General features: G+C 44.4%; 1 protein-coding gene across 1 annotated transcript in view; it reads right to left on the bottom strand.

The window, feature by feature from the left end:
• The window catches only part of MAP2K1 (mitogen-activated protein kinase kinase 1), a 57,500-nt gene that overhangs the window by 6,939 nt on the left and 37,153 nt on the right, over positions 1 to 13,408 (bottom strand). Inside the window, exons 6-9 of the mRNA XM_073653448.1 lie at positions 12,312 to 12,436; positions 6,733 to 6,940; positions 3,854 to 3,918; positions 3,261 to 3,322 (exon numbers count right to left, since the gene is read on the bottom strand). Coding sequence (XP_073509549.1) covers positions 3,261 to 3,322; positions 3,854 to 3,918; positions 6,733 to 6,940; positions 12,312 to 12,436 — 460 coding nt within the window. The remainder of the gene's footprint in view (positions 1 to 3,260; positions 3,323 to 3,853; positions 3,919 to 6,732; positions 6,941 to 12,311; positions 12,437 to 13,408) is intronic.

The raw sequence follows: 13,408 nt of genomic DNA, 5'->3' as shown, positions 1-13,408 counted from the left end.
ACGAGCCTTGGCTGGCGGTTTTGGGGGAACAGACAGGAAGAATCTGTTTGGCGGGTTGGAAGTGAACTCTATCTTGTATCCAGAAGACACTAGTTCCCTGACCCACCTGTCTTCTGTAATAGGCAGCCAGAGCTGGTGAAAGAGCAAAAGACGGCCACCTACAGGTGGGGTGTCTTCCAGAGTTCGTGAGTCATGATGAGGAGGAAGTGCGAGACTTTCCTCCTTTAAATTTTGACTAGCCTGCCTTTGATTGCCAGGTCTTGTCCGACTTTTGCGTCGACCTAGAGTTGTCCCTGCGTGGAGAGCGGCTGTTATTCTGTGCTGGTCGCGAGACGGACCAGCCAGAAGAGTTCCGAAAGGATCGGTAACGTGCCTGATTGTGCATTTTGTAAGTGTGTTTGGGCTTCAGTTGGGGGAGAGAGGTACTTTTACCCCCGGTGGCGTTGGATATCATTGTGTCCAACTGTTCACCGAAAAGCCACTGAGGTACGGGAGGTGAGTGAGGGACTTCTTTGAAGCTGCCTCTGCTTTCCATTCCCGCAGCCAGAGGATACGCCGAATGGTGATGGCGTTTGAAGCTATCCCGGCTGCACCCCTTGCAGAATCTAGAGCTGCATGGAGCATGTAATCTGCCACGACTGCTATTTGGGCCGCTTGGTCCGACAGTTCAGGGGTAGATGTTTGTAGGCCAGTTTGTAAATTTTGGGCCCAAGCCAGGATTGCCTTGGCAGCCCAAACTGAGGCGAACGCGGGAGCCAGGGAGGCCCCTGCGGCCTCGAAAATTGAACGAGCCATGCATTCCACCTGCCGGTCTGCTGTGTCCCTGAGGGTTGAGCTATCTGGCAGTGAAAGGAGTGTCTGTGCTGCTAGTCTGGAGACTGGGGGATTCACTTCAGGTGGATCTGTCCACTTTTTGGTGACCTCCTGTGGAAAGAGGTACCGCGCCTCCAGATATTTGCGATTAGTAAACTTTTTCTCAGGTTGTGAGAACTGCTTTTTAAGGATCGCATTAAACTCTGGGTGGTCAAAGAAGACCTTAGGCGGTTTCAGGACTCCTTCAAAGGAAATTTTATGTCCTGGTGTCTCCAGGGGTGGATCGGAGATGTTCAGCACCCGATGGATAGATGAGATTAAATCATCAACTAGCACTGTATTGCCCGGGGGAATAGGGATCAGGGACCCTTCGGTTTCCTTGTCTGAGTCAGAATCACATATGTCTTCCGAATCCTGTGTCTCGCTAAGGCGTCTCCTGCTGGGAGAACCAGAGCGGAGACCTTCTCTGGTCAGGGATGGCTGTCGGGATCTGCGTTGTCTGTCACTGACAGGGGACGGTCTAGATGAACTGGGAGTACGGTGTCTCACACTGGAAGGGGACGACCGTGTGGTATGGGATGACGCAGATGAACGAGACCTGTGGGTCCGCTTGCGTCCTGATCTAGATGTGGATGTGCCCATGCCATCATGTCCCTGAGTGGAACTCTCCCTTTGAGTAGTATTAATAGCCGAGGTATGAGTCTGCAGAGCCTGAATCAATGTGGATGTGAGGTTATCTATAGGCTGCGTCATAGATTGCGACATCTGAGTGACCCATTCCGGTGTGGTATTAGGCACCGAAGTATTGGCAAGGGCTTCATGGGGCTCTGGCATAGCAGTTTGCATGCAATCCTGACAATGAGGATAAGTGCTACCACTAGGGAGAGTATTACTGCAGGCTGTACAGAGTGCATAATAGCAATCCTGCCTGGTTCTCTTGGACTTTGAGCCCGGCATAGTATCCAGGGGTGGCTATGCAGAGGGGGCCAGCGATGCAGAGTGGCTATGCAGAGGGAGCCAGCAATGCAGAGAAAGTTATAGACTTCACAGCCGAGTCGAGACTCTAGCTGTGATTTTATCCTACCTTAGTGTGCTGTAGTGTAGCGCGGGTAAAATCCAAGATCCTGTGTCCCCCGGAGACCAGCTGGCGACCGGTATGTGAAGCGTTAACTTCCTTCCGTTCTCCCTCTGCTGCTTAATGGCCACCGGAGTGTGGAGAAGAAGGGGGGCGGAGCGCTGGAAAGGCGGCAGTATTGCTAGAAAGCGTGCCCTTTCAGTTCGTCTCCGCCCCCTGTATGACACCGTGTAGTGTCATATTGGTCATCCGGGAGCAGGCCAGGGGGCGGAGAGTGGGCGGCGGCTTCGGCTAGGCCAGAGCCGCGGAGTAAATTTAGAATGTATGCCCAAGAGGGCTCCAGGCCGGCGCGGTAGTCCGGGGGGTGGGTGTACCGGATCTGAATCGGACCCCCCCGGTTTTTAATGGCAGGAAAGGCGGTGGGATACTATATTAAGAGGGAGCCCTTAAAGGGTCCTCTGAGGCACCGTAGCGCTGGTGCCGGCAGAGAGACAGAGCTAAAGCCAGCCTGTGTCTCTGTGTGCCCTTCTGCCAGCACTGTCCCCCGGTCCATCAGGAGTCTGCAGCGGAGCTGCGATTCCTGAACGTTGGTGCAGAGCGACAGCTACTGGGAGCTGTATCTTGCTGTCTGCACAAATCCTACCTGCGGTGTCTCAACCTAATACCCCCAGAGGGGGATTAGGGAGGGTGCTGCCGTCACCGTCAGGAGGCTGTAATTCTCCCTCGACCTCAACCCAAGATCAAAAGGAATTGGGGAAGGAGTCTCAACTTCGAACCAGCACTCGAGGGGCTGGGGAAGGAGCGACATGGTAAGGAGACGTCTCAACTTCAACTGTGCACCCCTAGAAGGGGGCAGAGGAAGGAGCCATGCCGGGGGTCTCTCCAGAGACCCACTTATCTTCATCTGTAACTCCGTGAAAAAAGAAAAAATCCGAAAAAAATGGAGTAAAAATCTTTAGGTGTGCCTCCTTGCCACACTAAGCAAAAACTGAACATGGCTGACGCCGTCAGGGGGTGTATACTGCAGAGGAGGAGCCACCGTTAATCTTTTTCAGATTAAGCCTAGTGTCGCCTCCTAGTGGACAGCAGCATAACACCCAAGGTCCTGTGTTCCCCAATGAGGCGACACAGTAATGTAGATTTTTCCCCATTTTTTGTGTGCAGGAATCTTTAAAGAACAGCTTTAAATCACTCTAGAATGGAAAAGCATGCTGTGTGCAGTCTTTCAGCTCTGGAGGACTGTGCTGTATAGGCACCTATGAGACTTTCCAGACATACAGTGAAATTCACTTATATATTATAATAAAGGTACATGGATAACTAATCTATCATGTATACACTTGTCTGTGTAATGACCATGTCAAGAACCCACCATTTATTCACAAAGTCTTGGAATTCTGCACCAAACACTCCACTGGGCAATTTAGGAGGTGGCTGTAAGCGGAGGAAATAAAAGAAAGACAAAAAGGTGCATCATTATATAATCTGCAGTAGAACACTGACAAGATACATCAGAAATACATTATAGGGTTGGTGCCAAGTTTGGATATTAATTTCCCGATCATTGGGGGTCCGAATGCTACGATCCCCACAATCTTGAATGGAGCAGGGGGTCAAGCATGCGCACCCCTGCTTCAAACATTCTCTACGGGATTGCCGGAAATAGCCAAGAGCCATGTTTGGCTAGTGATACTTTCATATTTTCTGCTTTTTGTTTTTTTGTTTTTTTTTACTTCCCTACAACAAATTATTGTAAGGGTGCAATTTGACAGCTGTCCTACCATGTTTTTATGACATGGGCGTATATTTGGAAACAGGGTTAATGCCATATACATAGGAAAATACAAGACTAATTCATACTGGATACAATACTTCTAAATGCTATATATACTCAAATCTAGGTAAGTAGAATACATAGGAGCCATCCACAAATAGACGGATTTAGAAATTAACTTGGAAAATTACCTCGTTCACTATATAATCCAGTAACTCAAAAATGGCCATGGGAGGTCGGCTGTCTGGACCGAAGGCTGCAACCAAACAAGATAAGACGCTTATAAATCATGATACAGGATCATCGCACTGTGTATAGTAGGAAAAGACAATTATGTTAAAATGACACACAATGTATGTTTCACAGGAGTACTACACGGCAGTATATTAAAATAATAGTTTCATTTTAATAGAACATGTGATAGTGATCCGGGTGCTGGTGCTGACCACTGACCAGCGGATAGAATTGTTGTTTTCCAACATATACTGAGATGGAAGGAATATTTTTACCATAATATCATGTCATTGACAAATACCTGACAAGAGCTTATTTTTCCTTTCCCTGGATTAACGCTGGAGGAAAATAAATTGGATTAGATGGATGTGCTATTTTCCAACTCTACTATATAAGGGTATATGCGCAAGTTAAGTATTTAGTGCAGACATTTCTGCATCTATTGGCAGGAAAAACACTGAGCAAAATAGGCATCTTTTTTTTCTGCAGTTTTGACATGTGTTTTTGGTGCAGATTTTTTTCCCCCCCTCATTAGTATGAGTGAAAACTGCAGCAAAAACACTTAAAGAATTGACCTACTGCAGATTTAACTCTGCAAATCAAAAATAAGCAACATGTGTCCAAGACTTCAAGATCTCATTCACTTTGCTGGCATCAGGAAACCCTTCAGGTTTTGTGACAAATCTGTGCAGAAAAAAATGCGATGAATCTTCAATCTCTGCACAGGCCCTTATTATTTGCCCATAGAATTCATTAAAAATGCCAACGTTTTGTACAACAGAAATGCTTCTCAAGTCCCCGAGTGGAGTAGAATTTCTGGAAAGGCGCACGCCACTCAGAAGATGTAAATTCACGAAATGGTGTGCACCTTTTAATGAATCCAGCGAACTGTACTCCAGATAGCCCTTCATTAAGGCTGCCGTGCGCTACCCCAGCCTTAGGCTTAGTGCCCACGATGCAGATATGAAGCAGAAATTTTCCTAAGCATTTCTGCATCTCCATGGCAGAAACATGCATTTTTTACGCATTTTTGCATGCGTATTTGCCATGCGATTTTCCAATGCATTGTATAGGCAAATACGCATGCAGAAACGCACAAGAATTGGTCATGTCCGTATTTTTTCTGCGAGTAAAATCCTCGCAGAAAAAATCCTGAACATGTGCACAGAACTTGCAGAATGTAATAGGAAGTCATGAAATAAGGTGTGCAATGCGTTTCTGGAGCGTTTCCGCGCTGAAAATCCGCACCAAAAACGCATCGAGGGCACACAGCCTTAAAGAGGTTGTCCACTACTTTTACATTGATGGCCTATCCTTAGATTTGGCCATCAATGTCCGATAAGCCGGGGTCAGTATTAGGCTCTTTTACATATCGTTTTGAGCCGGCATCAAAAGGATATATGTAGGCCTTAGTTTCCCATGGTAAAAATATACGGTATATAATTTCGGTATGCTCTTTGTAGACTTCTTTGCACAGGCCCTGGCTCTCAGGTATGTATATAGGAGTACACAGTCTCTCTGTATTGCTTATGTTATACACAGTGAAGGAGGGATCGCAGCAAAATGCAAAGCAGCTGCAGGGGATGGCAAGGATTAATCAGTATTAGAGGGATTTTACCCATATTTGTATTAGATCTATTTAGTAATCTGAATGCAGATGGAAATTCCAATTACTGCTTTACATTAAGGTCCATTTACACTGCCAGATTATCAAGAATGAGTGATCCTAGGAACGCTTGTTTCACGATAATCGTGCAGTGTAAACAGACTGCTGTTCGTTGGGTGAAAAAAGCTTTTGGTTTACACAAAAGATATCAATCTTGGTAGTGAATTGTCCTATATTAACAGGAACTCTGCTGCTGAAAACAATGGCAGCCAATGCACACTGAGCGATCTACTACAGATAGGCAAGTATGCATCTTAAGCCCCCGTCTCACACAGCGAGATCGCTGCTGAGTCACGGTTTTGGTGACACAACAGCGACCTCACCAGCGATGTCGCTATGTGTGACACTTTGCAGCGATCAGGCCCCTGCTGTGAGGTCGCTGATCGCTGCAAAGTGTCCTGGACCATTTTTTGGTCGTTGCTCTCCCGCTGGTCAGCACACATCGCTGTGTGTGACCAGCGGGAGCAGCGATCAGGCTGGTAACCATGGTAAACATCGGGCTACTAGGGGCACACGCGCACCTAGTAACCCGCTGTTTATCATGGTTACGAGCCTGCTAAAGTGAGCGGTAACCTCCCGCTCACTGTAGCAGAGTGGTAACCATGGTAAACATCGGGTTACTAGGTGCGCGTGTGCCCCTAGTAACCCGATGTTTACCATGGTTACCAGCCTGCTCCTGCTTCAGCAGCAGGCTGGTAACCAGGAGCAGGACATCGTGGAAAGATTCTTTCCACGATGTCGCTGCTCCCCTGATCGTTGGTGAGCCAGCCTGTTTGACAGCTCAGCAGCGACCACATAGAGACGCAGCTGCTGTGAGAATCGTATCGTTGTCGGGATCGCTGCAGCGTCGCTAAGTGTGACGGGGCCTTTAAGCGTGGTTGGTCTGTGTGAACAGGCTTTTAAATAACCACCAACCAGCAGTTTGCCAATCTGCGGTCGTTTAATGCTGTGCATCACGCAGTATTTGTAAGCTAAAACAAGGAGTGGGTGAAACAAGCAGAATTAGTGACACGTTTCTATTATACTTTTCCTCTGATTATTCCACTCCTGGTTTTAGCTTACAAACACTGGTATAAAATACTGACCAAATACTGAATTTGTGAACATGTCCTTAGGCGGATTTGGAGAAGATAAGAAAAAAGTGCAGGAACCACTAAGAGCAATACTCACAACTGATGGGGCGTCCTGGTGGTCTGGGACGAGGAGACATATCTGAAGATGCAGTGTCTCCTTCAACGGAACAGCCAAAAATCAGTTCCAACTCCTTGGCATCAGGAGGTGGAATTGGATATCGCCCAATCGCCATTTCCACCAGTGAGAGCCCCATGCTCCAGATGTCGGACTGCACAGAGTAGTGTGTGCCTTGTAGTCGCTCCGGCTAGATTAAGAGAACACAGATGAAGATTATGCAAATTTTATTTTAATTATACACACATTTTTGCCACTTTTTTATTGCTCTAAAGCATTTAAAATAAAAACATGAACTTGTGTTAGCGAACAGTTTTGTGGTCAGTCACTGATTAGGACCACCCATCAGACTCCTAATCCCAGAATAAGCAAAAGATTTACATGGATAAATTACAAGTTACACAAAATATTTTCCCACAACACTATATATCTCCTTCTGCTCTATAACATGGAAGATTAAGCTGTATGTTTAAAGGGGTTATCCGGTCTTAACCTACAAGTGAGGATTCTCTGGTGCCGGCTGTGTGACTGTAATTATGCGATTTGCACTTGTAGTCATGTGCCGACTAGATGTGCAAGGCATTGCTCAATGCAAGTGTATTAAGTGAGGTTGGAAACAGTCTAGTTGGAGTGTGGCTGGGAGGATGCATATGATATACTTGTGGTCAAATGACCGCCATTCCTGGCGCCAACAGCGGAGAATCTTCACTGTGTGCACATAGAGTGACCGCAGACTTGTAGACCGGACAATACCTATAATGTGATGGGTATCCTTTAATTAACCACTTCGCGCCAGAGCCTGTTTTTGCCTTCGTGACCGGGCCAATTTTTTCAATTCTGACCACTGTCACTTTATGAGGTAATTACTCTGGAACGCTTCAACGTATTCCCCTGATTCTGAGACTGTTTTTTCATGACATATTGTACTTCATGATAGTGGTAAAATTTCTTCGATATAACTTGCGTTTATTTGTGAAAAAAATCGGAAATTTGGCGAAAATTTAGAAAATTTTGCAATTTTCAAACTTTGAATTTTCATGCCCTTAAATCAGAGAGATATGTCACACAAAATAGTTAATAAATAACATTTCCCACATGTCTACTTTACATCAGCACAATTTTGGAACCAACATTTTTTTTTGTTAGGGAGCTATAAGGGTTAAAAGTTGACCAGCGATTTCTCATTTTTTCAACAAAATTTACAAAAACATTTTTTTAGGGACCACATCATATTTGAAGTCACTTTGAGGGGTCTTTAGGACAGAAAATACCCAAAAGTGACACCATTCTAAAAACTGCACCCCTCAAGGTGCTCAAAACCACATTCAAGAACTTTATTAACCCTTCAGGTGCTTCACAGGAATTTTTGGAATGTGGAAGAAAACAATGAACATTTAACTTTTTTCACAAAAATGTTACTTTAGACCCAATTTTTTTTATTTTCACAGGGGTAACAGGAAAAAATGGACCCCAAATTTTTTTGTGCAATTTCTCATGAGCGTGCTGATACCCCATATGTGAGGGAAAACCACTGTTTGGGCGCACTGCAGGGTTCGGAAGGGAAGGAGTGCCATTAGACTTTTTGAATGTAAAATTTGTCTGAATAATTAGCAGACGCCACGTTGCGTTTGGAGAGCTCCTGATGTGCCTAAACAGTGGAAACCCCCCACAAGTGCCACCATTTTGGAAACTAGACCCCTTAGGGAACTTATCTAGATATGTGGTGAGCACCTTGAACCCCAAGGTGCTTCACAGAAGTTTATAATATTGAGCTGTAAAAATAAAATTTTCACATTTTTCCCACAAAAAATGTTTTTCATTCCCTAATTTTGTATTATCATAAGGGTAACAGGATAAATTGCACCATGAAATTTGTTGTGCAATTTCTCCTGAACACGCCGATACCCCATATGTGGAGGCAAATTACTGTTTGGGCGCACGGCAGGGTTTGAAAGGGAAGGAGCGCCATTTGACTTTTTGAATGTAAAATTTGTTTGAATAATTAGCGGACGCCATGTTGCATTTGGGGAGCCCCTGATGTGCCTAAACAGTGGAAACCCCCCACAAGTGACACCATTTTGGAAACTAGACCCCTTAGGGAACTTATCTAGATATGTGGTGAGCACCTTGCACCCCCAGCTGCTTCACAGAAGTTTATAATATTGAGCCATGAAAATAAAATTTTCACATTTTTCCCATAAAAAATGTTTTTCATTCCCTAATTTTGCATTATCATAAGGGTAACAGGATAAATTGCACCATGAAATTTGTTGTACAATTTCTCCCGAGTACGCCGATACCCCATATGTGGGGGAAAACCGCTGCTTTGGTGTACGGCAGGGTTCGGAAGAGAAAGGAGTGCTATGTTGGCTGGGATAGGTTACAGACACCATGTCACATTTGAAGAGTCGCTGACATGCCGAAACAGCAGAAACCCCCACAAGTGACCCCATTTTGTAAACTACACCTCTCAAGGAATTCATCTAGGGAAGTAATGAGTATTTTTTAATTTTTAAATTTATACCATTGGGCAGGGAAAAAAGCATAATTATATTTTTACCACAAAAAAATGTTTTACCCTCAGATTTTACATTTTCACACAGGGCAATGGGTAAAAATGGTGCCGAAATGTGTCACACAATTTCTTCTAAAAGTGTCAATACCCCATATGTGGCTGTATCGTACCGCTTAGCCATACGGTGAGATCTGGGGGGGACGGAGCGCTATTTGACAATTGGAGAACAAATTATTGTAGAATAGGCATTTGGATTTGGGAGCACAAAATTTTCTGAATTTCTTTTGGGGGGCAAGGGTCATTTTGCTTTTCCAGAGCCTTTCTGCTACCAGTAACTTGGAAGTCCCTTATATTTTTAACAGATGACAGACCTGAGTGGGGACTAGCTTTTTTTGAGGACTGAGTTGAAGCATTTATTGGGAACATTTTACGTAACATTTATCCGGCGCTCTAGGCTGAGCACTTACATCGGGGTTTCCATCTAAATTTCCAAGTGATGTAATTCAGATGAAACCCCTGCAGGATCCATTCACTGTAATGAGGCAGCAGAGTTACTCTGGACACCGTCTGGCCTCTGTTTAGCGGTGTCCTTTTTTTCAGAAGTGCACAAAACTGTGGCCAACCGCACTTTTATGCACGCCTAAAACAAATGACACCGTAGGATCCCAGGCTAGACGGCGTCCACAGTGGTCTATATCTGCCTCATTACAGCGAATCTTCAGTCATGGGTTCCGGCTGAATCATGTATTTCAGAGATTTACACGGAAACTCTGGTGTAAGTGCTCAGCGCAGAGCACAGGATAAATGTGGGCAGAGCCTTACTGGGATCTTTGGGGACATAATAAACAAATCAGTAGCAGGTGAAGAATTGGTTTTATTTATTTTTTACGCCGTTCCTAGTGTGATATAACTGATTAGATTACTTTATTCTTCGGGTCGGTGCGATTACAGAGATACCAGATTTATTTATTTCTATTTTGTTTTTTGATCGCATTTTTTTCCACTTTTTGTTTGGCGATCTGATGAAAAAGCATATTTTTTTGCTCCGTTTTTTATTTATTTTTATTACGGTGTGCACAGAAGGAGTTAATTAGTGTGACAGTTTTATAGCTCGGGTTGTTTCGGACGCGGCGATACCAAATATGTGTACTTTTTTTGGTTTTGTAAAAATATACGGATTTATTGGTTTAATATTTTATTTAATTTATTTTTATTTATTTTGTGATTTTTTTTTTTTTATTTTTTTTTAACGCTAACGCTCTGCACCGGAATCGCAGCGCTTGCAGGACCCTGGGGGTCCTGAGCGCTGCGAGACCACCCACCGTTTTTAAACGTCGGCACTGCACAGAGCCCAGCAAGCGCCGACGTTTATCTACAGTGGGCGGTCGGGAACCGGTTAAACATTGATGTGTGCATTAAAAAGAATATATTCATGAAGACAACCCTTTCTGCAAATACATATATGTCCTTAATCCTCAAGAGCAAGATCTGCTATCATTTACAAGCTCACAGTTTTAGCGTCTTAGTGAGTGTATGGAAATTTTTCAACTTAAAATCTCTATTCTGTATATATACCAAATGCAGTAGATGTCATTTAACTGGAGCAGGGCTCTTACCTGGTCCTGATCTATGCCACTGGCTCCTCTGAAAAAAAAAAAAAAAAAAACCACTCCCGGCAGGTCCTACTTTACTCTAATAGACTTGGAACAAAGGCGGCAATAGCTTCCTATCATCTATATTTTGGGCAAGAATATGTTCTGATTTTGCATGTCACAGGGATTACATTTTTTGGCAGGTTCCTGTGTTCTGGTGGGGTCATGACCAGGTTCCTATAGATCCCGGTTAGGAAACACTGTTCTGTGCATTACATTCTTGAAAACCATAAAGAATGCAGAGCACAGACCAATCGTTGTCTGACAATACTGATACACGAGTACCAACCAGGGCTGTGGAGTCGGAGTCAGTGTCCATTTTGGTGGAGTCGGAATTGGTATAAAATGGACCGACTCGGACTCCTAAAACATATAATAAATTGGGTACAGTAGTTCAATGCAGGAGTCGGAGGTTTGGCTTACCGACTCCACAGCCCTGATACCAACAAGTGTAGCTGTTACATTGTACTCTATCTCCAAATAACCATAAATTAAAAATTGGAATTCAGACCAGTTCATGCTGTTTCAGAGAATGCCGTAATGTCTATATATTCATAGCAAAGGTAGCAAGCGCCATTATTTTCTCTTATGCCACTTTCGAAGATTTCCAGTGTTGTTAACAGAGAATTTTACCACTGTGATATTGATGATCCATCTTCAGGATAACTTATCTAGATCAGATCAGTGGAGGCCTGGGCACTCCGCACCCCCACCCTACTCTCATCTCCGGCGGCAGCTGGATGTGCACAGCTGTATAGCTGAACAGCACAGCTCCACCAACTGCACAGTGGCGCTCCAGAGAACTGCGGATCAGCTCCTTTTCACATGAATAAGAGCTGATCTGCAGTACCCAGGAGCAGCTACTACACAATTGATGTTTTGCTCTTAAAAACTGTTTACATACAGACGATGTCGGAGCTGAGAATAGCTGATCGGTGGGTTGCCAGATGTTCAACCCCTACTGCTCTTATATTGATCACCTATTAGGAGGATAAATCATCATCATAGTAGCAAAATACCCCTTTAAATGTGCCTGCAAATACAGCATATGCTACAAAGTGTTCGCTATAAAACCTTTGAGGATTCTGCCGCAAAGTGTTAATCTGTATTCTGCAATACATCAGAATGTCTCTGGGAGACATAATGCAAATGGAATACAACCACCCCCACCCGAGTGTATGGGAGAGCTGTTATTACACACACGCATACACAGTGTGGGAGGACGTTCCTTATACTCCATCTGCTGTCAGACACAGAACGTGAGCAAATGGGCTCCAGTGCGCCACACGGCATTAGAAAATGACATAACGCACATATGTAACAGCGCTATTTATACAGTACGGGCAGCAAAAAGACTGAAAAGTCCATATATGAAATTAGACATTGACACTCACAGACATATATGATCTTGTCCCCACAAAAGAATTCGCCATGGAGTCGATGAGTTGTCCGCTGACTCCAAAATCGCACAGTTTAATTTCACCTCTGGAGTTCACAAGAATATTAGATGGCTTCACGTCTGCAACAGAGTGAAAGGAGACTTAGGGAGAGCAGGGGAAGAGTAATATGACTGGTACAGCTGGCGGGTGGCAGGGAGCAGACAGCTGTAAGGGGGCTGCCAGCGTCCGCTCCCTCTGCATGTAAGCGCAGTCTTCAGGGTATTATTCCTCTAACAATACCTCTCAGTTACCAGGAGACAGATGCTCTGAATGCTTCTCCCATGGGGGCAATTAAAGAACTTGTGGATTAACCCTACTGCTACATGGAGATTCAGACTTCTTACTAACAGCCTCCCGCTGTCCTTGGTGAAGCATCAGAAGGAAGCGCCGTACAGTGATCAATCTGGTCTCCAGTCATCAACTGGGTGCAAGTAACCTGTACGGATACGCCTGAACGACGCCCGCTCTCTCCTCATGGGTAGAAGCCAGATCTCATACTAATCTGTGCGACGCAATATGGTGACTGTATGCCACATGCCTTATGAAAAAAAAAACTAAATTCTTGAAATCCTGCCCTTTCTTATTTACATCTGATACTGAGAAATCTGGTTAACAACCAGTATGACAAGAACTATTGCTACAGTGGACATTTCGACTTAAAAGTCACGTATCTGACTAGTTCTCCAGGAAGCGTTCTCCAATAGTATGATTGCATTACTAGAAATGTCTGTCAATAAGAACCTAGGAAAGTTATGTAATCATGACACTTATTGGGACTCAAGAAAAAAAAAAAAAAAGTGTCCATGCGAAACGGGTACAGTGCAACCATAAGTTGTGATGCAGATATATCATGCAAATTGCTCTTTAAAAGAGGCGAGATAAAATCTGGTTTCATTGTTACTAAATCTGAACTTAATTGAACTTACTATTGTGCCAAAGGTGGAGATTTTGTATTATAAAAGTACAAGTTCCCCTTTCACCCTCCTGGCAGCTCTTCTTCTGCGCTGGGTTTGACACATTCAGAATCCTGCTCTCTCCACCCTGTGTGATGG

This window comes from Phyllobates terribilis, unplaced genomic scaffold, assembly GCF_046119375.1.
Source record: "Phyllobates terribilis strain yellow unplaced genomic scaffold, ASM4611937v1 Scaffold_11__3_contigs__length_659146591, whole genome shotgun sequence".
NCBI lineage: Eukaryota > Metazoa > Chordata > Amphibia > Anura > Dendrobatidae > Phyllobates > Phyllobates terribilis.
Note: the sequence above shows the minus strand (reverse complement) of the source record. Positions and strands in the feature narration are given on the sequence as shown.